At 49.0% G+C, this 26,265-nt stretch overlaps 8 protein-coding genes across 8 annotated transcripts in view; 5 read left to right on the top strand and 3 right to left on the bottom strand.

Moving 5' to 3' along the window:
* The window catches only part of LY89DRAFT_686143 (HET-domain-containing protein), a 3,724-nt gene extending 2,886 nt beyond the window's left edge, over window positions 1–838 (top strand). Inside the window, exon 4 of the mRNA XM_018215218.1 lies at window positions 85–838. Coding sequence (XP_018069731.1) covers window positions 85–756 — 672 coding nt within the window. The 3' untranslated portion in view covers window positions 757–838. The remainder of the gene's footprint in view (window positions 1–84) is intronic.
* Window positions 839–1,469: 631 nt separating this feature from the next.
* On the bottom strand, window positions 1,470–2,780 carry LY89DRAFT_686141 (DUF1771-domain-containing protein). Its single transcript, XM_018215217.1, has 4 exons — window positions 2,625–2,780; window positions 2,465–2,565; window positions 2,131–2,381; window positions 1,470–2,038 (listed from the first exon to the last, which is right to left on the bottom strand). The coding sequence occupies exons 1-4, from the start codon at window positions 2,665–2,667 to the stop codon at window positions 1,645–1,647; spliced, it is 789 nt and encodes a 262-aa protein (XP_018069730.1). The 5' UTR covers window positions 2,668–2,780; the 3' UTR covers window positions 1,470–1,644.
* Window positions 2,781–2,889: 109 nt separating this feature from the next.
* Window positions 2,890–6,852, top strand: LY89DRAFT_719937 (uncharacterized protein; the record flags this gene model as incomplete). Its single annotated transcript, XM_018218534.1, has 3 exons — window positions 2,890–3,650; window positions 3,791–4,573; window positions 4,621–6,852. The coding sequence occupies exons 1-3, from the start codon at window positions 3,057–3,059 to the stop codon at window positions 6,850–6,852; spliced, it is 3,609 nt and encodes a 1,202-aa protein (XP_018069729.1). The 5' UTR covers window positions 2,890–3,056.
* Window positions 6,853–13,274: 6,422 nt separating this feature from the next.
* On the top strand, window positions 13,275–13,844 carry LY89DRAFT_686136 (uncharacterized protein). Its single transcript, XM_018215216.1, has one exon. The coding sequence runs from the start codon at window positions 13,517–13,519 to the stop codon at window positions 13,736–13,738; it is 222 nt and encodes a 73-aa protein (XP_018069728.1). The 5' UTR covers window positions 13,275–13,516; the 3' UTR covers window positions 13,739–13,844.
* A 1,774-nt stretch (window positions 13,845–15,618) lies between these two features.
* On the bottom strand, window positions 15,619–16,418 carry LY89DRAFT_686133 (uncharacterized protein). Its single transcript, XM_018215215.1, has one exon. The coding sequence runs from the start codon at window positions 16,340–16,342 to the stop codon at window positions 15,887–15,889; it is 456 nt and encodes a 151-aa protein (XP_018069727.1). The 5' UTR covers window positions 16,343–16,418; the 3' UTR covers window positions 15,619–15,886.
* Window positions 16,419–17,622: 1,204 nt separating this feature from the next.
* Window positions 17,623–18,365, bottom strand: LY89DRAFT_111202 (uncharacterized protein). The gene has a single exon (XM_018205074.1). The coding sequence runs from the start codon at window positions 18,213–18,215 to the stop codon at window positions 17,781–17,783; it is 435 nt and encodes a 144-aa protein (XP_018069726.1). The 5' UTR covers window positions 18,216–18,365; the 3' UTR covers window positions 17,623–17,780.
* Window positions 18,366–18,746: 381 nt separating this feature from the next.
* On the top strand, window positions 18,747–21,923 carry LY89DRAFT_698179 (putative 1-phosphatidylinositol-4,5-bisphosphate phosphodiesterase 1; the record flags this gene model as incomplete). The annotated part of the gene is made up of 1 exon (XM_018216964.1): window positions 18,747–21,923. The coding sequence occupies one exon, from the start codon at window positions 18,747–18,749 to the stop codon at window positions 21,921–21,923; it is 3,177 nt and encodes a 1,058-aa protein (XP_018069725.1).
* Window positions 21,924–24,161: 2,238 nt separating this feature from the next.
* LY89DRAFT_111170 (uncharacterized protein) lies at window positions 24,162–25,184 on the top strand. Its single transcript, XM_018205073.1, has 3 exons — window positions 24,162–24,331; window positions 24,447–24,916; window positions 24,973–25,184. The coding sequence occupies exons 2-3, from the start codon at window positions 24,479–24,481 to the stop codon at window positions 25,060–25,062; spliced, it is 528 nt and encodes a 175-aa protein (XP_018069724.1). The 5' UTR covers window positions 24,162–24,331; window positions 24,447–24,478; the 3' UTR covers window positions 25,063–25,184.
* The last annotated feature ends 1,081 nt before the right edge of the window (window positions 25,185–26,265 follow it).

Genomic DNA, 26,265 nt, shown 5'->3' with positions numbered 1-26,265 from the left:
GTCGAGGCCGAGCAGATGTACCAGCGGGCGCTACAAGGCAAGGAAAAGGCATGGGGTCTAAAGCACACGTCGACGCTCAACACGGTCAACAACCTAGCAGCCCTCTACAAAAACCAAGGCAAGCTAGTCGAGGCCGAGCAGATGTACCAGCGGGCGCTGCAAGGCAAGGAAAAGGCATGGGGTCTAGAGCACACATCGACGCTCGATACGGTTAATAACCTAGCAATCCTCTACGCCGACCAAGGCAAGCTAGTCGTGGCCGAGCAGATGTACCAGCGGGCGCTACAAGGCTACGAAAAGGCATGGGGTCCAGAGCACACGTCGACGCTCGATACGGTCAATAACCTAGCAACCCTCTACCAAAACCAAGGCAAGCTAGTCGAAGCCGAGCAAATGTACCAGCGGGCGCTGCAAGGCTACGAGAAAGCGATCGGTCCGGATAATATTATCACTTACGTGCCAGCGCTCAACACAATCTGGGGTTTCGGCTCTCTCTTTGAACGTCAAGCTGATCTAGCGAAGGCTAGGACTATGTTTTCAAAGGCGTTGCGTGGGTATGAGCAAGTCTTTGGACCTGATCATGCTAATTCCAAGATTTTGCGGAACAAATTACGTCTTTTAGATGCCGTGATGAAGAGCGATGTCTCAATAGACACAAAAGACCGCGCAGACGACCTGCATGTGAGACCGATCAAAAAGCCTCTCTCAACATCAAAACGGCATAAGCTGTTTCGAAAGCTTGGCCTAAGGCCTTGACCTGTGGCTTTACAGCGAATATTATGTATATTAGTTCTTTCTTTACTTTTTTACAGTAAAAACATTCTAATCATTCAAATTACCTTTGCATATGAATATCTAGACGTTGTGGAGAAGCTGACTTATATGCTTGGCAATGATTACGTAAGTGAATTTCAGTCACCTGGTGTGTTAATTATGTGCCCTACGCGGCTGCTTGATTGAGGTACCAAACCGGGTGGCGATGTGGCATGAATTTACACACTATAGCAGCCACAACGCTTATAACAATTTCCAGTTTAAAAATAAGGCCGTTAAGATTCGATGCGGCCCTTTTATATATATCTTAGAAAATAAGAGCTAGATCATCGAGCTGTTCTTAAGGAACTTTATTATACTATAAAATAAGACTACCCGTAAATCAGGCGTGAAGACGACGACACAAACATAATTCACAAGTGGAAAAGACCTAGAGTATTCAGGAGCAGCCACGGAATACGACTTAAATAAAATTATAATATATATCGATAAATTCATAGAGTTTAATTTGCTCGAAATCAAAGTATCTACCATTTTTCTCGGCACGGGTGGGTTTCTCGCTACGCAGGGACGGACGTTACTTACTCTTTTTTATTCTGAAGGCTTTGTCTTGTGGGGTCTATTTGGATTACAAAGCGAGAGCTCGAGTCTGGTTCTAAGACTCGACATTTAATCGTAGGAAAATCTTTGAGATGGGGTATTATAGTTGACGATTTTCGTTACGCGCCTCGAGCACGGTATTCATGCTCAAAAGGCTGGCTATATACCTAGTTCCGCTAGGCTTGTACCTAAAGCTTTATACAAACAATATACACAATATCCAAGTCTCCTTGTCTGTGCAAATCGCAAATCGCAACCCGTAAGGTACAGTTACATTACAGTACAACATCCGTCCAACTTCTTCATTATCCTTGGCAATAGCTTCATAGCCAATTTCTCCAATTCGTCATTCTGGCCATTATTTTGTTGATTACCCTGTTGATATCCTCCCTGTTGCTGTTGTTGCTGACCAGGATAGCCACCACCTTGTTGATAGCCGCCCTGCTGCTGTCCCTGAGGTTGATTATGAAATCCGCCATGCTGTCCCCCAGGTTGATACGCATTCTGCGGCGGCATAGTCGCCGGCCCGCCTTGAAGATTGATATACATCCTCCCGGCATTCTCCTCCGTCGCATACTGGAGCCCTAATTCTTGACACACTTGCTCGACTTTCGGTTTGATTTTCTGGATGTGGTTTACGGAGTGGTTGCCTTTGCCCACGATACTATGACATATATCTATCAACTCCAATCCTATATAAAGAATAGAGAAGGACTTGATGATGATCGGAGGAAAGGGAAGGGAAGGAGGACTTACACGTGCAAATGAGTCTGCCCATTCTGCTGCGCATACCGAATCCTCTGCTCCAGAATCTCCTCCCCCTCCTCGACAAACTGTCCATGAAGATCAATCGTGTCATCCGCTACGCGACCCAGCGCATTGTTCTGCCGGAAGATGTAGTCGGACGCTTGCTTATTATACTGGTCCATCTTGGCAGCGTGTTGTTTGCCTTCCTCTGAGAGCTGGTGAGCTGCGGCTCCGTCGCCACTTGAGTAGGCGTTGTGTGCCTGTTTGTTGCTTTTGTGAGAATTTGGTGGTAATTGGGACGGATGGGAGAGCGGAGACGGAGATGTGGGGAGCAGGAACGTACTTTATCGAAACAAGAACTCCGCTTCCCAGCTTCTTGTCGTGCAAGGTCGCGTAGTCGGTCATATTCTGCTTCTGCGTCGCTGCTAGAGGAATGATTGAATGCTGTAGTCTCTCATCAGTTCGATTCTTGTTTTTTGTGAGGCTTGGCGGGGAAGATGTACGTTTTGCGCCCATAGACTGCATTTGATATGAATTGGCCGCCATTTTGACGTTCTATGTATGAATGCGATCGAGAATTTTGCAATTGAGAGGAGATTGAGGGAGGGTGGTGATGTTGTTGTTGTATTCTCGAGGATACTTGAAGGTTGGATTTCTTGGTTCAGCTTGGTTTGCTAGCCTCGGTTTGGTGCAGGGTCTCGAGAAAGGGAAGGAGCGGATCACTACAGGCATCTCGAGCGGATGCATGCATCTTTCAGCCTCGTTACAAACCTCACCTCCTCAACTGAACATGAATTTCCTCACCCACTCATTTGGTGCCGACATCTGGACCGATTTCGAATACACTGATATCGTTGATGTCTGGGACGGATAATCTGTGATGGGAGAAGCTGTTTGGCTCTCAGCTGTTCAGATGATGCAGGCCCTTTCAAACGATGTCCTGTGAGCGACTGAAAGCGGTTCACAAATTCAAAGGTCTCTTCCGCTCACGGTCGAGATCCACGGCTTCGGATAAGAGTACAGAGAGTCAAGGTACTTCTAATGACAATGTCCCATCACGGACGGATGACGCTGTCAGTCCCGCGCCTGTGATACCGACGACTGCCTCGACAGACACTACAGCCGCCGAGCCTGACGAGAGCAAGAAAGCTTCATCAGAAGCCTCTCCTCCTGAAACGGATATCTGGAAGCTAGCCTACGAACGTCTTACCAAAGAAAAGCCAAGCCTCGTCGAGCATTATGAACAGATTCTCGCCCAAGAAGAAGCAGATTCGTCCGCTAAAAGCCAGGACTCACCAGAGAACATCACTAATTCAATCACTCGCCTGACAGATCTTGCATCGAAAAAGCTTGCTCATCTTGATGACTCGAGGTTGAAGATTCGGTTGAGATCCAAGACCTTTGTTGTCAAAGATGGAGTGGACCAAGTCTTGGAGATTGTCGTTGCGGCGAAGGACTTTGTATCTGGAATCGTGGCATCAGATCCTCATGTAGCGATCGCGTGGACGGGTGTTTGTGTTTTGCTTCCTGTAAGTTGCTCTCTGGAGATTTCGAAGCACTGGCATGTCAGGATCGACTTCCAAAGTTGTCCTCAATTTGATCGTATTGCAAATCATTACCTATGGCTATTCCTATGAGTCAGAAGAGTTTCGCAGCTAACAGTACAAAGCTCCTCTTGAACCCAAAAGCACAATACGACGATGCATCAGCGGGCCTGCTTGAGATACCGCTCATCATTCGTCGCTATCAAGTCCTCGAACCTCTGTATCAGCGTCGAAGTGCAGAAAACGAATCCTTGAAAGGAGATTTTGAGAGGAAACTCACTGATCTTTACTGCACTATATTAGAATATCAAGCTAGAGCCGTCTGTCAATGGTCTCGGGATGCACTCCATCAATATGGCCGCGATGTCTTTAAAGCCGATAGTTGGGCCAAGTTATTCAAGGAGATCAAGGATCAGGACTCAGCATGCAAAGAGATTGCAACCACTTTGGATGCCGGACTTTGGGAGAAGACGCTTCAAACCGAAAGTCGACATCTCCAAGAAATACTTCAATCTTGGCAAGAAGAAGAGAGAAAGACTCTGCAAGACCTACAAGAATCAATGAGGAAGTTACACGGCTTGGCTGAAGATCGGCAGACTCGACAATTGTCGATTGAACAGCAAAAAGAGGAAGCCGATTGTCATCAATCATTTGGACCGATGGATTATAGAGACCACAAGGACCAAAACCCTTCCCGAGTTCCTGGCACCTGTACCTGGTTCCTGGAGCATCGAAGCTTTCTTGAGTGGAAGCAAGAGACGAATTCGGCCTTATTATGGGTTTCTGCAGATCCTGGCTGTGGCAAATCTGTCTTGATGAAAAGTCTGGTCGATGAAGGATTGTTGGGGAAGGTTCAGTCCCGGCCTCGGTTTGCTACTTCTTCAAGAACGGATTTGTCGGCCAACAAGGTTTGGCAAGATGCATCTCTGCCATTCTCCACCAACTCTTCTCGCAGAATCCGTACCTCATACAATATGCACTTCCAGACTTTCGGAGAGACCGACGTGCGGCAGACAACTTCAGTGTCGTTTGGGACATACTGGTGAAGGCCGCGTCTGCTTCCGAAGCAGGTGAGCTCGTTTGTGTTCTAGACGCTTTGGATGAGTGCGAAGAAAAGGCTCGTGAACAACTCATCGAACACCTGAAGCGACTCTACCTGGATCAGGATAAATGTCAAGGGATGAAACTGAAATTCCTTGTTTCAAGTCGACCCTACCCAATTATTGAGCGTCGCTTTCGAGCCCTGATCAAAGATTTTCCTAGCATTCATCTGAAAGGAGAGCAAGAATCTGATACCATCAGCGAAGAAATAAATCTGGTCATCCAAAAGCGGGTTCCGGAGATCGCTGTGGACCCAGAATTGTCACCTGAAGCGCAACAAAGCCTGCTCGAAAATCTCTTGAGTGTACAAAACCGAACATATTTGTGGCTTCATCTGATCTTTGAAGCAATCTTGAAGAGCCTCGGAGCCACTTCCGCAAAGGGCCTGGCGAAGATCATCAAGCAACTTCCGGAATCAGTGGATGAGGCATATGACAAGATCCTTGCGAAAGCATCTGATCCACAAGTTTGCCGAAAGTTACTTCACATCATTCTAGCTGCGAGAGAGCCTCTAAGCATTGCACAGGTGAATGTGGCTTTACATGTGGACGAAAGCGCGACTTGTGTAGAAGATCTGGATTTAGAGGCTGACGAATATTTTGAAAAGACAGTGCGTGGTTTGTGTGGTTTTTTTGTTAGTGTGGTTGGTAAAAAGGTGTTTCTCATCCACCAAACTGCTCGAGAGTACTTGCAGGGAAACTCTCCGGAGACATCAAATTTGAAACACTCGTTTCCAGACTTTGATAGTGAAACAATTTTTGCAAGGTCATGCATTGTGTACCTTCAATACGCCGACTTCAGGCTCGAGCGCCCATCACAAAGTAATGATGATGACGAGGAAGTTATCGATTGTGCAGATGAGAATATAGACATTGACGAAGAACTCGACACTTCGCAAGCGTTTAGCAAGGTCCATTTCGAACCGCCGCTCGCTCTGCAAATCAAATCCCTCGCAGATAAATATCCATTCTTTGGCTACGCCGCGATCAATTGGGCGGCTCACTTTGAAGTATCAGCCAAAATCGAGCTTCTAAAAGTAGCAATGCCCCTTTGCGATCCAAAGTCCGAAATCTTTCTTGCTTGGTTCAACTACTACATATACATGCCGCGACCTGCGATCTTCCTCGCACCAGATGCTGAAATATCATCATTAATGGTGGCTGTTAGATTGTCTTCGGGTATACTAATTGAGAAATTCTTATCTGAAATCAACCACACGACGACAAGCGGGGTGACAGCTTTAATGATTGCGGCGTATTCCAGTACCGCTGAATGTTTTGCAAAACTTTTTCAAAGCGGTGCTAACGCGGAGGCATCCGATAGAGACGGTTGGCGTGCGATCCGTTATGCCATCTGTGCTGGCTCCCATGCGATCACATACCCACTCGTTACGCAGGGTGTTGATTTGAACTGCGCTTCCAAAGATGGTACTCCACTCGTTCTGACGGTCTATGGTGGCCACAACAAAATCGTACAACACCTGTGCAAACACGGAGCACGAATTAATGAGGTTTCCAGGGGTCGCACAGCTACAGAGACTGCGTTGTGTGCAGCGGTTCGCTGGAATCATCTCGATGTCGCGAAGACATTATTGGAACTTGGTGCAGATCTTACACAAGAGTTTGATGGAAGCAATGTCTTCGAGTTCGCGATCTCGACGTCAAATATGGAGGCATTGAAGCTCTTGCTTCAGCACAAACCGGAGCTATACCTCGAAGCTCCAAGACTTGCACTCACAGCTGCTATTAAGTACGGAGATAGCAAAGCGGTAAAAATTATCCTCTGGTATACCAACTTGACACCATCTCTATTACATGCCGCGCAAGAAGACATAGTTCGGATTCTTCAAGAGGGTCTACAATCTAAGGCTTCGAGGGAGGAAAAAGAACGCTTGGATCGCTTGCCTGAGATTGGTCACTTGATCGATATATTTTTATCAAGTAAAACTATCATCGATAATAACAATGAGTTAGATGACTTATCCGAGATGACGGCACCCCACAAACCAAGAGACCTGAAATTATATGGCGAATCTCGAATGCTGAATATACGAACTTTTTGGGATGAACTTTGGCTACTCGACTGAGAGACGGCTGCTTCTCCATTTCAAGGATGAACTGTGCGGAATTCAAATTCCTGCTGAAGACAAAAGTCGTCCTAGTGTGTTTTGAGAGAAGCTTCGACATCCACCTGTTCCCGGAGCTCCCCAGAAGCTGCGACATTGAGACGAGAGACCAGACCATCTCAAACAATCATCAGTCATGTTTCATGCAGTTTCTCAGCTTTTTCAAACAATCAGACCATCCAATGCTCGAGTTTGATTGGATCATTTTGAGCTACATTGTCTGTGAATGGTCGGAGCCTTCAGGGAAAAGTGTGTCAACTTCACGGGAACCATCTTTTTGATATTGTGATAGGTATTCCAATCCGATGATATTCGGCAGAAGAAGTGCATGCTGGAACGATATTAAGTGGAAGCGAGAGGGTAGCACGGCAAGGAGTAGCGGAGTGCCAAAACGAGCTTTCAAATATCTTATGGTATAGCCCAAATTCCGACTGTAAGCCAGCTCTAAAGGCTCAAAACAAGTTCGAGCACAATCGAGATGCAGGTCAATCGGCTCAGAAGACACATCGGCCGCTGAAGCACCCACGGATTCAGCTTTTGAAATTGATGCAAGCGTCAATCCATGCAAGGCGTAATCTGCCGTATCATGGATCTTTCGACATTCATCCTTCCGTCTACTCCAGAATCCACCCGCCGCAACTTGGAGGGATTATTGCTTCACTACCACGAACGGTGAAGATGGAGGAGAACACACCGTGTACACACTGAAAGTGTTATTGTTATTGAGAAGTCATCCATGTATATACATATCTAATACTCCAGCGGCGATTCCTAGACAAGTGTCGAAGTCTACACGTTCAAGGCTTTTCGTTCGTCGAATTTTCCGTGTCTTGTCCAAGAAATCCGTCAAGAATCGACCGATTTCATGGATGTGCTGACTCTTCACAAGTTATCCCCTCTTTCTTGATCTTTGCCAACCATCTTGCAGTCTTCAATAACCAAAGATCAAAGCTAGCAATCTCTACAAACGAAACCAGTGTCATTCTCGCTAGATGCACAACACCCATCACGTGGTCCCCCTTTCCGCCCCTTTTCCAACACGTGATACATCTTCCTTCTTTCCTTTTCGCAGTATTCCAGCCCTTTCGGAGCAGAGATTCTGCAGCACACCACCCATAATACAACATACCATACTAATCTGTTGATATCAGTGCCTCGTCAAATCCTGATCCCAACACCCTCATCTCACCGCTTTCCCCATCAAGACACACACATCCAAACCACTTCCCCATCAAGACATACCTGCATCTGCATCAACGGGAGAACCCACACATCCGTCCAGCAGACTGGGATATGCTCCTCCGATATCGATGCAGAAAATCATGCAGAAAATTCAAGAAAAGCATCGCAGAAAAAGCAACTTACCATTACCCCGCATCTCACCATAATTGCTTTTGTCTTCCCAGGTCGCCTTGCAACACCGTGGCGATGAGGGAAATAAATATCTGGCAGTGGAATCGATGGTAATGATGACATGTGTCTAGGGGTAATATCTTGGGTGAGACAACATATTCGGCGAATGAGATAGACAAGACAAGACAGACGCATATACATGGCAATCAAGCACGGCGATTGAAGAAAACCGTCTCACGCCAAATCAAATGTCCCAAAGGGCAAAAACAAGAAACAACCTCCGGGGAAGCTCCCGGACGAATCCCAATTTCCCATCGCCAATCTCATCAAACGCCCAGCCTTTCCCACCGCTCTTCCTTCCCGCCCCGTTTCTCCACAATCTCAATCTCGATCTCTCTCTAAAGCAGCCCTCCATTTCCATCTCAGCCCTCCTATCCCAAAAAGCAAAAAACTCACCGAGCTCAATCTGACCCGAACGAAAATACCTAATTAAGATTCGCCACTCCCTCCCTATCCAGACACAGCCACAGCCACACGGAACGCCCGCGTGGCGAGCCGTGCCGTCGCTTGCTTGCTGACCTGAACACCGCAGCCGCAGTCAGCCGATACCGGGATCGGGGGCTGTTGCGAGGTCGGGAAATTTTTCTTAAGTTGAGTTGAGTCACAGAGAAAGCAAGAAAATAGGGGATTCCGATTTCGGGAAGAAGGAATTGAATTGGGCAGGTCTTGCGATAGAAGGTTGATTCGTATGCATTGGCCCTTGGGAAATGAGGCTCAGCTAGCGGTGGGTGACGTTGCCCTTTCTCAATTGTAAACGAGGGAAGGGCGGAGAGTGGTTGGCTGGCTGTCGGCATTCAACTGCAGGTAGGTATGTAGGGCAGGCATGTACCGAAATCGGGAAAATCGAAATTCTTTTGAATTGGGAAATTGCCGTGACTCACTACTCACTAGGTTGGGCGTACCTTTCCCGGGCGATTCTCCGATGCCGAGTAGAAAGTTCCTTCCCGATTCAGGATATTGGGAATGCAGGATCGGGAAATCGAGCCGCTGGAGAGTGAGGTTTGAGGCTCTCTCGGGCGTTGCTAGAGATGCGTGCGCCCTCTTTGAGCAGGGTTTCTCCATGTTACGAGACATCTCTCTCGCGGCTTTGGAAGACATTCCGAGTTGTTCTACTTCAATACGGCGTGCCGAATGAAAGGGCTGAAGAAACATTGCCTACTCGGGTCTCAATGCAGCTTCGCAACGTAAGCCTCTTACTCAATAGGGCTGAAAGACCATCACCCCGCACTTTGGGTTGGTTGATGTCTCGCCTCATCAAGAACGGTCTGAAATGTGCCTTCAAGCCTTTCTCAACTTCGAGCATGCTAAGGAAGCCACGATAAAGGAATCATCCGGCGTGCTGCCTTCTTTCCATTTACCCCACAAATATTGCAATATGGCCGGCCGCTGAAGAAACATCACCTCATAACCTGATTGGTCCTCGAACAGCTTCTCAACATCAGCCCCTCCTCGAGATCGGTGCTTGTCGACTTACTACCTGCGAAGTCGCTTTTCGATGCCTTTTCTCAATTACACGAAAGAAACAACAACAACAAGAGGGCTAAAGCAACGTCACCCCACATTGTCGTTGGTCTTCTCTAAGTAAGCCCCAAGAGCGGTCGGTACATCCCGACTTGAAATGTCTTACTGCTCGCCAAGGAGCCTCCTCAATTGCATAAAAGAATCGGCAACAGGGCATCTCTCAAATGACTCCCCAACGGTACAATACATCCCGACTAGAAATGCCCTACTGTTTGCTAAGAGAAAAATTGGTTTGAACTGCTTTTCTTCTATTTGCAATAAGGCTGAAAGAATATCACCCCACAGTCTCAAGACAGTTGCCTGCCAACATTAAAGCTCAAGAACGGTACATCCTGAGTTGAGATGCCTTGTTGCCCTTCTTTCTCATTCACAATTACAAAATTTGGAAATAGAGCTGAAGGAACATCACCCCAAAATCTGGCATGTGTTCCAAACTCTCTCGTCTCAACGTGAAGTAAGCCTCAAAAACGGTATATCCCGAGCTTGAGACTTCTTGGCAATGTCTTGCCAAGAAGTCTCTCAGCGTAGGTCTCATACGAGCAGTGAAGTAAGGCTGAGAGAGGGATTCGAGACAGACTGTCCTCTGGGCGGTTTTGAGTTGGAACATGCCGACCAGTGCAAAAAGCCAACGAAGTGAAACTTCAAAGCACACTGGAAAACTTTCCCCCAAAAATGAAGCTCGAAGAAAGCCCTCTCCCGGCACTTACCATAACAGCAAAATCGGCACATACCCACCACATCCCTCCTCCTCATCTGACACACGCCTGATAATCATCAGATACCTACACACCTTCCTCGCCCCCATCACCTGACGCCCACCACCACAACCACCACAACCGCAACTGAAACATACATAAGCTCCAGCTAAGCCCTAACCCACCGCATCCGGTCATGTTTACTTTTTCTCGGATACAGTGTGCCGAATATTGCTGACCGAGAAATGGTAGCTGAGAATAGAAATCGTGGGGTTAACCATCATCATCACCTGAGCTGTCCACTCAGACTTCCCAACCCGTCTAGCGGCAGTACGACGTTGGGGCTGACGAGAGAGAGCGAGCCATTGGTGACACAAGATAAAGTGCTTTCTAGTTATTCATCAGACCAACAAGATCTGCAATGCAGATGAGGAATCAACCAACACGCATCTTCTAGCGGATACGGTGGTTGGTGTGACGGAGATGAGATGAGATAGATAAGATGCAAACAAACAAACATTGAACATCCCACTCTGGTGCTACTAAGCATTTACCACCCCTCCCCAACTCCGGTAAGCTATACAGTACAGTACATATGCAGGAAGTATGGGAATCTAGAATTTTGCCCATTCCATCGGGGCGTACACACAACATGGGCAAATTGAAGTTGCTTGCTTTTTTTTGTCTGCCGCTGCTGCCTGGACTTGTACCGAGCCACTGGTAACAGTCGCACCGCACAGGTACGGACCGGGGATCCGGCCAATGAGATGGGAGATGGGTTGGTGTTCAGGTACACTGCAGGTTTTATCTTTGCTGCAGTATCGGCGTGTTTTTTCTCTCTCTTCTTCTGCTCATGTTGTGACCATCTATCATCAGCTTCAGCAGCGAGCGGGGTGTCCGATGTTACCTAGCACTACTGAGGTATGCAGGATCGTAATCGGTCGATTATTTGATTGATTGATTGCAGGGTACTGCGGCTGAGCATTGAAAGAGAGGACGGCAGATGGGAGGGAAGAAAGAAACAACAAAATGCAATTAATGACATGTAATAAGTAAGACAAGCGCAGTAAGACAAATCAATCAAGTGGCAGCAGAAAAGTTGGAAGCAAATGGCAATCGGCCACATCTCCAGGCAGACACTTGACAGCTGCATTTGGACGTTCACGAGCGCGGGGGGTTATATCTCATGTGGCACAGTCGACCCTCATAATGTCAGCCCCTCCCAAGGAAGTTTGTGACCTGTCTGATTCTTGTGGCCAGACAGACAAAGACGGCTTGGGGAATTCAGCAGCGCGGCGGGCCGAGCAGAGAACAGACCATTGGTACTGAGGTTGGGAATGTGTGTGGGAGGAGGACACGGTTCGTCAGCCCTTCCCAAGGCTGTTGAAGATGTGAGCTATCATATGAGCAGCACGGGAAATGGATGCAGTTAGAGGACGGCTAACTGCACCGCAAGCGATGCAACCTGCATGCAACAACAGGAATTGTGCACCCTGAAAGAGGAAACAAGGTGAGGGGTAGTCGGTCCCTCGTATGCAAAGCTTGACCGCATGAATCTCGACGACCTGCGAGTCGTGAGTCGTGTGCCGACGTGATCATCCGGTCTTGGAAGCCCGAAAAAGAGATCAAACTCGGCCCGGTCGGATGGGTGCATGCAGAAAGCTGATATTTTGAGGGTCTTTTTGTGTCCATTTCGCGCTACAGCCAAATAGGAAATGAGCTCACGAATTGACTTTGTTGGAGTCGTACTGCAGTAGTATTGCAGGAGTCGTACAGCAGGTGAGGTTGGACGAATGCGGGGCTTTCCCCGATTCCGATCATCTGGTGTCACGGCGGAGAGCCTCTTGACGAAAGATTCTGCGAGAGAATGCCGTGCTCCTGTGTAACGTCTGTTAACGTGCCTGAGTGTCGAAAGAGAGCGAGATTCGCATTCTGATGCCAATAGATGTCGCTTATGTCAGACCAAGGCTTGGAGACATGCGCCTTGCAGGTAATGCTCATCTTTGCCAATCAAAACAGAAGTTGCATGCAGCAACAAGAACACCGACTGCATGCATCAAACTGCTGATGATTGCGAAATCCTCTGTCTCGGGACACCGTTGCTATTCGAGGAGTGTTTTCTAGAGTGCTATTAGTTGTTTCGTAAGGCTGCTGTTTGTAATACAGGACCCTACACCTCTTCAACCTTAATCTATTGTGAAATTGGGGGCGAAGTCCTGTCCTTCCAGGCGAAACGGCGGTCGGAAATTATTGAATAAGGATCTGACGACCCTCACCCTCACCATCTCTCCCCACATTCTATTTGCGTGATTCTGAGGTTGATTGCAGCACAGATAACATGGCTTGCGTACCCGCAGATCACCATGGCGTATGAAACATGTGGTCGTCAGGGTTGTTGACCTTCCAGAAGGATGTGAGACGGGAAATCCATGGCTCGCTTGCCAACTTCGTACCATGGACGCTGCACCCAGCAGGCACGGATCTCCGGAATTGCGAAGGATGAGAATTGCTTCAGCGAAGCCCGGTGGTGATCAGAATCCCTGAATATTTATTACACAGCGGCACAACCATGGATACTGGTCAAGGTCAAGGTCGAGGAATGTGTGTCATGCAGATGATATTCGGGGTACGTGGGAATTATCAGAATCCTTGCTTTTCCTCTGTGTTGGGCTTATCGGTTAGATTGTGTTTTTGAATGAAAGGACGAACTTGCACACTTAGCAATCAGGAAGGACCCGAAGTAAAAGTCCCCAGGCTGCTGGGTTGAGGGGGGAGTAGGTGACGACGGTGGAATTAATTAATTAAATGGGAAAGGAGGATGCCTGGGCGCGAGTGAGGAACAAAAGACCTGTTTTTGACGCCGAGCAATGGAATGTGAGGATTGTCGCAGCACTGACGACGCGTCCTTACGAAGGCTCATGGAACAGGAACTCCAGTCGTTGCTCGCCCTGAGTTCAACGACGTCGATAGTGGCTGGGGTCTGGATCGACGAGGAGATGCGGGACACATTCCTTCTCCTGCAGAGCGATAGGCTTCTCTTTGCGCTGATGACTTCTTCTTTGCATCATTTGTGCATCACCGCATGGATTGTGGGAGATTCTCAAGCAGCGTATCATCATTCCCCCTCACCGCTGCCGTACCCAATAAAGCAAGTCGTCCTCTCGCAAGGGCAAGAACAAGTAGCAGAGCAGGAAGCAAGCAAGCAGCAGCCCAAGTGATGCAGGAAATGCCGTGTCTTCGTCACAATCGTATCATGGTACGAACGTCGGGGGCCAAGGCACAAAGGCACTTGACGCTGACCTGCAACTGGCGACAGCATCCTCGAATCAGCAGCGCGCAGGGCCGCCGTATTTCGATCCGAGGTGACCCGAATTCGTGTCACTCCCCACAGTCAGAGGGTGCCAAGCTTTCAGCGAGCGTTGCGGTGGCTCGCTAAGTGTCCAACGGCGCGGGAGCGATGGATGACGGGGTCGTTCGTGCTGCTTTGTGAGACCTTTTGGTGGGCAAAAAATGACTACGTCGGGCTTAGTCGGGCTCCAGCACACTGGTAAAAAGGGGCAGGGGGAGCGGGTGAAGCAGCGACAGGCATCCCCCGATGCTGTTCCTCCTCTTCCACACAACTCTCTCTTTCTTTGCTCCTGTTGGCAGCAATTGGCTCCGGTCCGTTTTGGCGCTGGTCCTCGTGCGTGGAAACCTGCAAATCAGAATCATACTATTAAGTAAATAATAGTCCACAATCATAATGTCCCATCAGGGCTAGCCTCCACGGTCTTTCATCCACGCGAGCCCTATGATTCCCAGCGACGAGGATCCGTCGTATTCTTTTCTTTCTTCTACGCCACCCTGAAGTACCCCGTTCTCGTAGCGCCAACCTCCAGGCCCAGTTTGAAGGTGTTGGGAGCGGCCTGGCGCGCCGTTACGATTGGATGGGTGGATAATCCCTTCTCGCCCGACGTTAGCCTCGTCTTGCCTTGCCTCCGATGTTTGTGTTGGTCAGGAACGTGAAACATCCGTCCTTCCTCGGTACAAAAGCTAGATATCCGCAAAATTTGGACAACAGATGAACACAGATTACAGTGGAGTACCGTTTCGCGTGGTCGTGACACGGTGGCAGCAGCAGCAGCAGCAGCGCGGGAGGAGATGAGAAGCGGAGAGCGCTGGTCCCTGGAGATGGAGAGGCTCAGATGAGGATCTGCCTGCAACATCGTATCATCATCATGCCGTGCGCAACCTATCAGGTGCCCAACGTCGAAGGGGTTTTGGATAATTGGGCCATGGATCGATTGCGGATAACGGAGAGAACGACGGTCAAGTCAACAGCAGCACAACTGAAGTGCGCGCATGGTTTGATGAGTGACAGTGGGGGCTTTGAGCCATGAGCCTTGTTGAGAGAACACAGAAAGAAAGTCTGATGGAGTCATGATCTGCTGGCTTAGTGAGCTGTGCTCGCCTGGGATAGGATAGGGATAGTCGGCGTAGCCTTAAGAGCAGGGCAAGCAGAGTTATCGTGCTGTTTTAACAGTTAATGGGGGCCGCGCGACGCAGGCCATGGGCGGTGGAGTATCGACAGGGAATCCCACATGGTTTTGCTGGGCTCCTCCACGCTCGCACGTCACTTAAAAGCGTCGAGGTCGTGGTGATTGGCGGAACTCTGCCCTACCACGCCCACTTCCTCGTGCCTGAATGCTGATGATCATGCTCGCATTCGACCTTCTGCTGGAAATCCGCAGCAGCAGCAGCAGAAAAGCAGAAACAGCAAACAGCTCAGCTCTCTGCACCGCCATCTTCTTCTCTTCCTCTTCCTGCTGCCTCTCCGAGGGATACGAAGAGCATAAGTGGAGCCTGCTCCTTGGTGCAGTAGCTTGCGGGCGAGTGCAGCAGTACGGCTACTGTACAGAATTGATGTACAGACGAAGGGGCACATCATGTCGCATCCCTCCACCGCCTGTACCTCACAGGCACATGAACTCGTGAGTAAGGTCCTGTGGTGGTATTTGCTGTCGACCGACATCCAGAAATAACCCAGACCCTCCATTCTTGCATCATGCAGCCCGGCCTCAAATCAGCGCGCATTCTGAGGGGCTTGCTGGCTGCTCAGCTGTGGTTGGACTCCGTTGGGAACCTTCTCCTCGAGCAGACCAACGCCGACGGCCTCTGTGTTTCTGCGCGCAAAAAGGAGTAATCGACTGGTAATCGCAATGACCAGGAGCAAGTTGCGAGTGAGAATGGGTTGGATATGGCCTCTTAGTCAGGAGAACGTGACCCGTTCCGCCGCTCTGGCATTGGTCTTGTTTCCAGCTGTAAGATACCGATGATATCTGTCCGCAAACCCGCAGGGTGATAAGGAAGATTCAATGGAGCCGATTCTACGATAGAGATTCATCGTGCATGAAATCCCTGCGGATGCTGCCCCTGCTCGCTGGTTCAGCGTGTCCACCGAGCCCAGCGAGTCGATGATTCTCATGAAACGAACCAGCCATCCTGGTCACTATGACGCGCTGCTGTGCACTGCTGCAGAGAGCGACTTTGCCCACGAGGGACAAGGGTCCACCAGGAGACAGGCAGGTAGGTAGGTAGGCAGGCAGGCAGGCAGGCAGGCAGGCAGGCAGGCAGGCAGGACTTGGTGACTTGACTTGACTTGACGATTTGGTGACTGCTTGGAGTAATAATGCCCGTAACGGGATAAGTGTTGCATGCTGCTTGCTTTTGAAAGAGAGGTGTCTGTCAAGCGCCAAGACACTGGACTCAGGACACAGGAGAAGACTGAGGAAGTAACGTGCGTGGTGTGAGAGAGCGAGAGAGGCGTGCTGCTGCAGTCTCATCATCAATACTGTAATTCCCCAATACGACCGCCCTCAGAGTAATGCCGGACAGGCTAGGCAAGGCAAGCTGGGCGCAAAACGGAGGCAAAGAATCCCCATTCCACTCATCCCATCACATCCAGTCCAGTCCAGTCCAGTCCAGTCGTCGGCGCGGGTCGAACGGCCCCTGCCCTGTGGTCGCTGGCATGTCTCATCAAAAATGATCATGGCCTGCCCGAGTCGGTGAGAAGTGCCTTGTGGCCGATGGGTGGACGTGGCTGCTATTGGGCTGCCACCACGGCGGAAGGCGTGTACCTGGCCTCGCCCCTGTCGCGAATCTGTTCACGAGACCATGAGCTGGTATGAAGGGCCTGATGCAACGAACAGCTCGCGCTCGACTCTCCTCTCCTCGGAGGCAAGGCGGAGGAGAGCGGTGAAAAGAAAAGAGAGAAAAAATTAGAATTGGGATTGGGATTGGGATTGGGATTGGACTCAGCAGTCGTGCTCTGCTCGTCGGCTCTGGGGCCAGTCACAGAAGTGCAGCCAGGACAGACAAGCCTCCTCCTCCTTCTTCTCCTTTGCATGTCAAGACTGGACTGGCCATCATCGTCAGTCAATTTGCCAGAAAATAATAATACCAAGCTCTCTCCCCCGTACTGCCTCCCTCACTCACCCATTTATTACTTACTTTACTTACGTCCACCATCCTCACTCAACTCAGCACTCAGCACTCACACGCCCTCCATAGTACCACTTACTACTTACTTACTCACTCACCACTTACTTACTGCTGGTTGTCTATCCATTGGGCCAATACTGCAACCCGTCCCTTCCCATCCCACCTCATATCCCACGCAGCCAGCATACTACTTAATGCTCCTGGCCCCGACTACTCTCTGCATCTACAGTACAGGCAACATTATCATCATTGCACCTGAAGAACCCCGGCCCGGCCCTATTGTTGTGTCTGATAGATTGCCGGCCTCACGCGGTGCTGCGCATTCTGACTTACTGGTCGTGCCCTTGAACCCTTCTCGTACATCTAAGGCCGTCGAAGCCTCGAAGGATCAACGACGAGAACGATCAACATCCACAAGCACATCCACCGCGCCATCTATTTTCTGCATCCGCGACCTAGGCTGACCTTGGCTACTGGTTCTTGACACTCCCCTTCTGGAGCGTTGGCATTAGCATATATCATAGCAGTAGCATAGCACCCGGTCCCATCAGGAGGCTGAGGTGTATTATTCAAGATCAAACACACGCGCGCACCCTCTCACCCAGACAACAAAGTCTAAAAACTGTTCCTCATCTGCTTCGTTCGTGGGTCGCTGTGCTGCCATCTGTTGTTTTTGCTGCCAATCCTCCTCAGCTCGTCGACTGCCGGGGATTCGAGTGCAAACTTCCACGCGCAGTTCCGCATTTTCCAGAGTCGTCAACGATCGTTAGGTTACCCCAGCTAGGCAATCCCGGGCAAAAAAAGGTCCTTGCTCTGGCTCTGGCTGCTAAGAGGCGTTCGCGAGCGAGACAGGGAACAAAAAAACTCTCCTCTCCCTTTCCATCCGAGCAGCAGCAGCACCATCACCACCACCACCACCAAGAAACTCGATCCTCGACTTTTTCTCATAAGCCCGACCACTTCACTCCGTTCTACTCCAACTTTCGCGCGTCTCCTACGGGAAAATAAAACACGCAATTCACTCCTTCGCCCTCTACTTTGTTGTTTCGCACGCGTCTGCGACCGTCGCCCTTCTGGTTTTCTGCTCGTCCCGTCACATTCGAATTTCGTCGTTTCGTCCTCCACATACGTCCTGCAGCAGGCGTGGATAATACCTTTGCGGTGCACCCCCCGTCCACGAACCCTCACCCAGATTCCGCAACTGGACAGGTGCATCACGAATAAGCTATCTCGAATGCAGCATTACCCACGGCGACCATTTACACACCACATGACTTGATATTTGCGAAAGCAAGAAGCCTTTGCATCCGCGGCGCAAAGTCCCACATTCGACTTCCTACTTCGGCCTCCCGCTTCGACAGCAACCCTTCTACCATATTGCGGCACGCAACAAGAGAAGACATGCCTTCTTGCACAGAGACCTCGTGCCATTCATAGTCCTCGACTTTCCTTCACTTACTGCTGACGTTACAAGGCCGCACCATTGGGCAATTCCTTCTGTCCACCCAGGTCGCAATGCCCGGCTCCGAAAGTCACTCACAATTGGCAACAACTCCTTCCCAAGACTCTCTCTCTACAACCATGACCACACAAACCGCGCAGACCTCCTCAGCGAGGCATACGAAACCTACCCACGTCCAAACGAATTTTCTTCCTCTCATTCACTCTTCCGCGTCGCCTATTCCTGCCTCGGCCATAAGTGCCTCTTCCGTAACGACTTCGAGCTCTCTACAAGCGTCGCCCATTATGTCTCCCGAAACCGCACAACTTACTACGAACAACTCCTCTATACAAGGCTCTCCAGAAGGCCTGCGGGGCCGTGATGCCGAATTCACCCTTCCTCCATTCGAGCTCCCCGAATCGATCGTGTCGCGCAAATCGAGTCAGAGTGCTATGAGTGAGGCTATGTCCATGAGCAAGTCTCCTGGACTGATCCGAAGACTCTCCAACCGTGCAACGCAGTTTGCAGGTCGCCGACGTCAATCGTCAACTACCGCAATGAGTCGGGATCATAGCACAGGGCCTGTCATAATGCGACGGAGAAGTGATAGCACCAACACAGCTCCAGAAGGAGGCAAAGGAGCTTTATTCTCCGACTCGGATGATGAAATTGAACTTGGAAATCTTGATAGCTACGGAGGTCCATATGGACTTGGCATTGACTTTCCAAGCACCACAGCATCCATCGGTTCCTCCACCGTCGCAAGCAGCGCTCCTGCTCCTGGTCCAGTCATCCCTTCCATTCTCTTGCAAGGCACGGCGATGACAAAAATCACCAAGAAGAAAAAGAAACTCTTGACTTTTGTTCTGGAGCGTGAAGCTGCCAAGGTATCTTGGGACAAGAATCGACCGTCGAAATCTCTCTATATCGACGATATCACAGAGATTCGAGTAGGCATTGACGCAAGAAATTACCGCCAAGAACATGGAATCTCCGAGGCTGATGAGACGAGATTCTTCACGATCATTTACAATGTTCCCGACAAATCCAAAAGCAAATCACAGAAACTTATGCATCTGATCGCCAGTGATGACCAGACATTTGAATTGTGGACAACGACACTTGAAGCCATCTCAAAACACCGTCAAGAACTCATGGCTTCACTATCGTCTTTTCACGAGAAAGCGGTGAAAGCGCACTGGCGCACCGAGATGAACAGACGATCTCCAGAGAGTTCTCATCTCGTGGACGAAGAGATTGAATTTGTCGGCGTTGAGAGACTGTGCCGCTCGCTCCACATCTACGGCTCGTCTGATTACCTCCGTACTAAATTCGAACAAGCCGATGTCTCACGTTCCGGCCGTTTGAACTTCGTCGAGTTCCAGGAATTCGTCAAGCTTATGAAGCGACGAGAAGACGTACGAGCAATCTATCGAGAATTGACAGCCGATACTGAGAAGGGCATCACCATCGAAGAGTTCTTCCGCTTCCTTGTCGAAGTCCAAGATGAGGATGTTGAAAGCAATCGCAGTCACTGGGAATCCGTCTTCGCTAAATTCGCTCGCAAGTCGAAACCAAGAGAACAAACACAGCAAGAAGGCAGCGATGCCGAGATTCCACGAATGAATGAGGCTGCACTATCCAGCTTCATGATCTCTACTTTCAACCTCCCTCTGGACAATGCGCCTGCCGAGTACTCCCTTGATCGACCGATGAACGAATACTACATTTCGAGTTCTCACAACACCTACTTGCTCGGTCGCCAAGTAGCTGGCCAATCTAGCGTGGAGGCCTACATCTCAGCCCTGAATCGAGGCTGCAGATGTGTAGAGGTTGACTGCTGGAACGGAAGCGGTGGTGAACCTGTCGTCATGCACGGTCGGACACTCACCAGCCAAGTCTCTTTCGCTGATGTGATGTCCACCATTAGCAAGTACGCCTTCGTCAAGTCTCCCTATCCATTGTGGGTATCGCTAGAGGTCCACTGCAATCCTCAACAGCAAGCAATCATGGCTGAGATTATCAAGGAGACCTGCGGTTCGAAGTTGGTCACTCAGCCAATTGATCCAACATCGGAACAGCTTCCCTCGCCGTCAGAACTACTCGGTCGCATTTTGATAAAGGTCAAGAAGCCTCGAATGTTTGAGGACGCTGTAGTTATGGAACAGACTGTCGGTCGAAATCGAGGCAACAGTCTCAATTCGCCACTCGTTCGACCTCTTCAGCTCGACAATTCTACCGTTTCAGCCGGTCTTCTGCCGCCAAGCCCATATGTCCGAGCAAATAGGATCATGACGCGCAGTCAATTAAAGTACTCTGGAAGCGAAGGTCAAGATAGCTTGAGCAGCAGCACGAGCGATAGCGAAAGTCTCACAGAAGATATTGCTCGAGCAAAGGATAGTACGCGCAGGAATAAGACGAGCAATATCATCAAAGTCCTCGGAGAACTTGGTGTCTACAGCATGGGTCTAAAGTTTCACGGCTTCGATGCTCCTGAAAGCAAGACATACAATCACGTCTTCAGCTTCATGGAGAATACTTTCGACAAGAACAGCAAGACTCAGGATGATAAGCGTATCATCACTCGTCACAACATGCGCTACATGATGCGAGTCTATCCCAATGGATGGCGTGTTGCTTCAACGAACTTTGATCCCCTCAAGTATTGGCGACGCTCGGTACAAATGGTTGCCTTGAACTGGCAGACGTATGATCTTGGAATGCAGATGAACGACGCGATGTTTGCTGCTGGCACAGATCAATCGGGTTACGTCCTCAAGCCAAGCGAAATCCGAGAGATCAAGATGCTCCCAACTGTTCCCGAGGAAGCTGGGGATGGTCACGTCAAGAGAGAGCGGAAGAATGTCACCTTCTCCATCGATGTCGTATCGGCACAACAGCTTATGCGACCCAAGACTCTTGCCTCGAACCGTTCTGTCGACCCTTACGTCGAAGTCGAAGTCTACCACGCAGATGACAAGGACAAGGAAAACAAGGGCGTTGTGGGTGAAGGTGGTCTTGATGCTTCTGGCAAGGATGGATCATCGGGCCTTGGTACACCTCATAGAAGACGTACTCAAATTGTCCGAGAGAATGGTTTCAACCCAATCTTTGACAAGAAGTTCAACTTCACCCTCACGACCAAGCATCCCGAATTGGTCTTCGTTCGTTGGACTGTCAGATGCTCAACAGATGGCAACAGCTACAATGAAAAAGGCGCGCCACTTGCTACGTACACTGCAAAGCTGTGCAGCCTCAAGCAAGGCTACCGTACTCTGCCTCTCTACGACAACAACGGCGATCAATTCTTATTCTCGACTCTCTTCTGCCGCATCAAGATCGACCCTGCTACCAGCATCTACGTCAATGGTCCCGAAGCTGCCACCACCGACAGCGTGGGAGTCCTCAAGACCATCGGCCGCACCGTCTGGAACCGCTCACCCATGTCACCAAAATCCTCTATGGACAGCGGTCACCAATAAACAGAGCTCCTTCCACCAAATTCGATTCTATTGTACAAATCTTCAATATCTTGTAAACCATCAACCAACCCGTCGACGAACATCATCGCGACATTGTACAGATAATACTTGGGCCTTTTCAGCGATTCCCCAAATTTTCTTCTTTTCGTATTTTTCAGGCGCATCACACAGAAGGACAAATGGAAGGGAACAACAGCATTCAGAACAGGGACACAACAACGCATGCATCATCATTATATACACGGGAAAGGGAAACACAAAAGCGGCTCGCGCTGCGCAACATCTGCATAAATCGGTCGTCTCATGATACTGCATGGATTTTTCTTCTTTTCTTCGGCATTATTCCAAGAAAGTTCCACTCATTACAATTTCTCCTTTGTTTTCTCTACCTTGGTTGCTACTTTTTGGATTCGGCAAATCTTCTTCTTTTCAATTCGATTCGGGCGGACTGGATCCTTTTTACTGCGAGCGAGGGAGGAATGGAGTTTTCTATTTTCAGCTGCGCTGGTTATTTGCCTTCTTTGCTTGGACTGGTTCTACCTCTCTTCCATAACGAGGATCTTTTTTTGCATGGAGAGGAATGCTTTATTAGGGATTTGATAAGGAGTTCTCTTTTTTCCCTTTCAACTTTGCGATTTGCTGGATCTGAACAGGGCGTATCATGGGAATCGGAATGGGAAGAAGGCATGCATGCATCTTTGGCTGGCTGGGGGGCATTTTATCGGGCATGGGATGGGATACCTACTACCTCCACTGAGAGAGTGTAACAATCAGAGAATTTGGCCTGCTGCATCATTGGTTTGCTTTTCTGCTGCTACTGCGGGGGAGGGGGGTTGCAACTTGCAAATTTGCTCGAGGATCAGTGGGCTTAACGACTGATAGCTGAGGAATGGGGGTGGAGGTGGGGATGTTTGCATAGATACCTAGGAATTTAATGCAATGCAAAATTTTCCATCTGAAATTTTTTGATCCGTGATGTGATAAAATTTTTTGATGTGATGTGATTCAAAGTTTTCGCCAGTGATTGATTGGAGTGAATTGATTGGAGAGGAAAAAAATTCGTTAGGCCGAGGTATGACGTATTTACTAGACTCAGACCTGATGATGGATAAAATCGCACCAGCTTAGCCGAGAAAGGAGAGGTGTGTTTACTGAAATGGGTAGGTGGACGGAAGTTAGCGAGGGCCTGGGAATTTATGTCAAGGGGTCGTGTTTTTGTTTCTTGCCGAATTTGTGAATGTCTTTTTGGGAAGGAGTGCTGGGTCGGAGTCGAGTTCTAAATTTTCCTGAACTTGAAGTTGAACTTGAGACATTCAAGAAAGGAAAGAACTTTGAGAGACGTTGGAAGTGTACCAAGGTAGAGGAGCTACGGCCGGAGCACAGGAACGTCGAACTTGCAAGGTCTTCAGATCTATTGGCAGATGCAGAAGTGCCTCGACGAAGCTCGAAGTCATGGACGACTAATTGTAGCAGATATTTGCTGGCCAACATATAGGAATGGCAAATTCTTCTTTCCTCTGCAGAGGCTGAGCAGGAGTGAGGCTGCGAGGGAAGGTACTTCTAACTCTAGGTACGGTACGGAAGAAACGGTGCAGTTGTTCTTTCCTAAAGCATTATGTTTGCTTGTTTGCAATTACCCATCTTGCAAATTCAAAGAAACCTCTTCATCTCCTTCATCAATTCATCAACATACCTCACATTCATATTTCGCTGTTGAGATCTCGGTCTCAAAGCGCCTGCAGGCTTTTCGCAAGGCATTCTCGTCGGCTTCCAACACAATGCAGCCTATGAAGTGTTGACACTTGCATCACAGCAAGGCTGTGAAATCGCACCTTGAAATCCCTCATCGCGCTGATTGTTCTTCTGCATTCTATCGTCTTTTTTCATCGATATCAATTGTCAACCATCGAAGCCACGCTGTTCTTGTTTTGATCTTTCTCCCCTGCGAGCTGAATTATCATGGACGGATTAAGTGCAGCTGCCAGCGGCATCGCAGTCGTTTCTCTCGCAATTCAGCTTGTCGACTCAGTCCGTGAGATCCAACGATTCTTACGATCGATAGCAGATGCGCCCGAGGAGCTGCACAGATTGATAGATCTACTAGATCAGCTTGAATTGATTCTCGACAGTGTGGGGAAGCTGGTCGAGCACCAGCGTATACAACAAGGCGATCTGGATATTGACGTCTCACCCATCATATTGAAGGCTGTGAAGACATGCGATAACACTCTCAAGAAACTCGATGATCTCATAGCGAAGGCAAAGAGTAATGCGAAGGCCAAAAACCCAGCGACAAAGTACTTGGGTCGCTTTCGATTAGCGTGCAAGAAGGAAGATATTGAGCAGATTGAGATGCAGTTGCATCGTGCCGTGACCAATCTTAATCTGGTAATGACGACAAATTTAGCGTATGTTCATTTCCCATTTTGCAATGTTTCATCGTCTGATTTTGCAATAGCGTCTCACATTCTCATGGATTACAAAAGCTGATGAGTGGCATATCATCGACCAATGCTGCGGCAGCTACCATCACCCAAGAACTCGTCTTACTCCGGATGGATGTCACTGATAACAAAAGTGTTTCAACACATCGAATGTCCACCAAGAAGCCTTATCAACGAATCCAATCGACGTCATATCACCGCCAATCCACCTCAAGACTGGTCTATAAGGGTGTTCTAGGAACCATCGCTGCCAAAGTAAGCTCAGAATCCGAAGAAAACCTCGAGGCAGAACATTCCACAAAGGCGTATACCAGAGAAGAAAGGTCATGGTTCATCATCCCGTCGTTCTTTTCCCGGTGTGTGCAGATACAGTATTCGAGCGCTTTCGGATCAGCTGAGAGGGTCTTACGAACTTACCCAATCATTCGAGATGATCATCCAGTATGGAAGATGTGTTCGCAAAACGATACCATCGGCCTACAACAACTGTTCAGCGACCGCGAGATTTCGCCCTACAGTGTTGACAGCCACGGAGCAACTTTATTACACGTAAGTTAATGTGACAGGTGTCTTCCCTGTTAGACCTCTTCTCACGCATTCAAAAGGACACTGTACATTGGTTCAACGTCGAAACCAGTGCTCTATTACTCAATTTTGGAGTGCAACCCGGTGTGGAAGACGCCCGTGGCAGGTAAGTGGTTGTCTTTCCAACCTCAATCTTTGGTTCGTGCTTAGATTTTTGTTTGATAATGGAGTGTCATTGGAATGGATCGCTGGAAACGTCGTTTGATATACAGTACCAATTCAGAGTACCGAAGATTCTATGGCATTGTGTTTCAGATACCATTTCGGCGGTTCGGCCATAGAGACTTGAAATTCTGACGCATTTATATACTAGGCGTCCCCGAGGCTGGTATCTCCCTCTAGAGGAGAATTCAATGATGTACAATCGTGTGACTGCTCTGTATAATCTTATCATTGGGGTAGACAAAGGAGTCGATGTGGCGGAAATTTGCCCTGCATTTTTCCTTAATATAATTTCTGATCCAATTTCGGACTTCATCTTTAGTATACACAATTATGTGACGGAGGAGAACGTCAATCTGTTTTATTCCCGTCCTCTCGAAATTGTCGTCCAGCGGATGTCTCGTCTTGGCATAGATCAGTATGAAGTCGAACAGTGGAAGCAGATTGGCAAGTTCCTGATAAATAAGAAGGCTGATCTTCACTGGTTAGGTGTCGACAGCGCGCCCCTACGAGACTTGATCGATAGTGCCTACAGCACCGGAGACAATCAATACGCCTCGGGAATTGTTGGCGTAAGACTGTTGGACATGCTGCACGATAGCAATGTGGATGTTGCAGAATATCTATCTTATGCTCGTGAGCGCCGACTTAATCCTGAGTGGGTCGAACTCGAAGCAGTTGGCGATCGGAGACGAATCCTACATATCTTCGACCGAGAACCATATTCTTTGTCTTGGGACTGGTGGATAGACCCTGATGGGCGTGCATATGAAGTCCTTCACGAATTCAGACACATGGGCCCTGTGTATCACGACTGCTGGTATGAGTTGTACTGTCCCAAGGCAATGCACAATTGGCCTTACATCTATCCGATATGGGTCAGTTGCTTTGAATGGTCGAAGGGGAGCTGGGCAGAAGAAGATATGAAAAGAGTCGCAGGACTCTTCCACCAACGCTTCGAACGCCGCTGGCAGAAGAAAATGACGAAAGTAGCCAAGATACAAGGGACGTACAAGAAGTCCAAGATGCCAGGGACATGGATTGATTGAATTTTTGGCGTTCTGCACCTGTAGGTACTGTACATGAGGTGCGGACTTCTCAGGGAAATCATTGTCTTTTTTGATGAAGCAAAAGTTCGGGATAGCTCCAAA

Source organism: Mollisia scopiformis (assembly GCF_001500285.1).
Source record: "Mollisia scopiformis unplaced genomic scaffold LY89scaffold_15, whole genome shotgun sequence".
NCBI lineage: Eukaryota > Fungi > Ascomycota > Leotiomycetes > Helotiales > Mollisiaceae > Mollisia > Mollisia scopiformis.
This window is presented reverse-complemented; position numbering and strand designations above follow the sequence as displayed.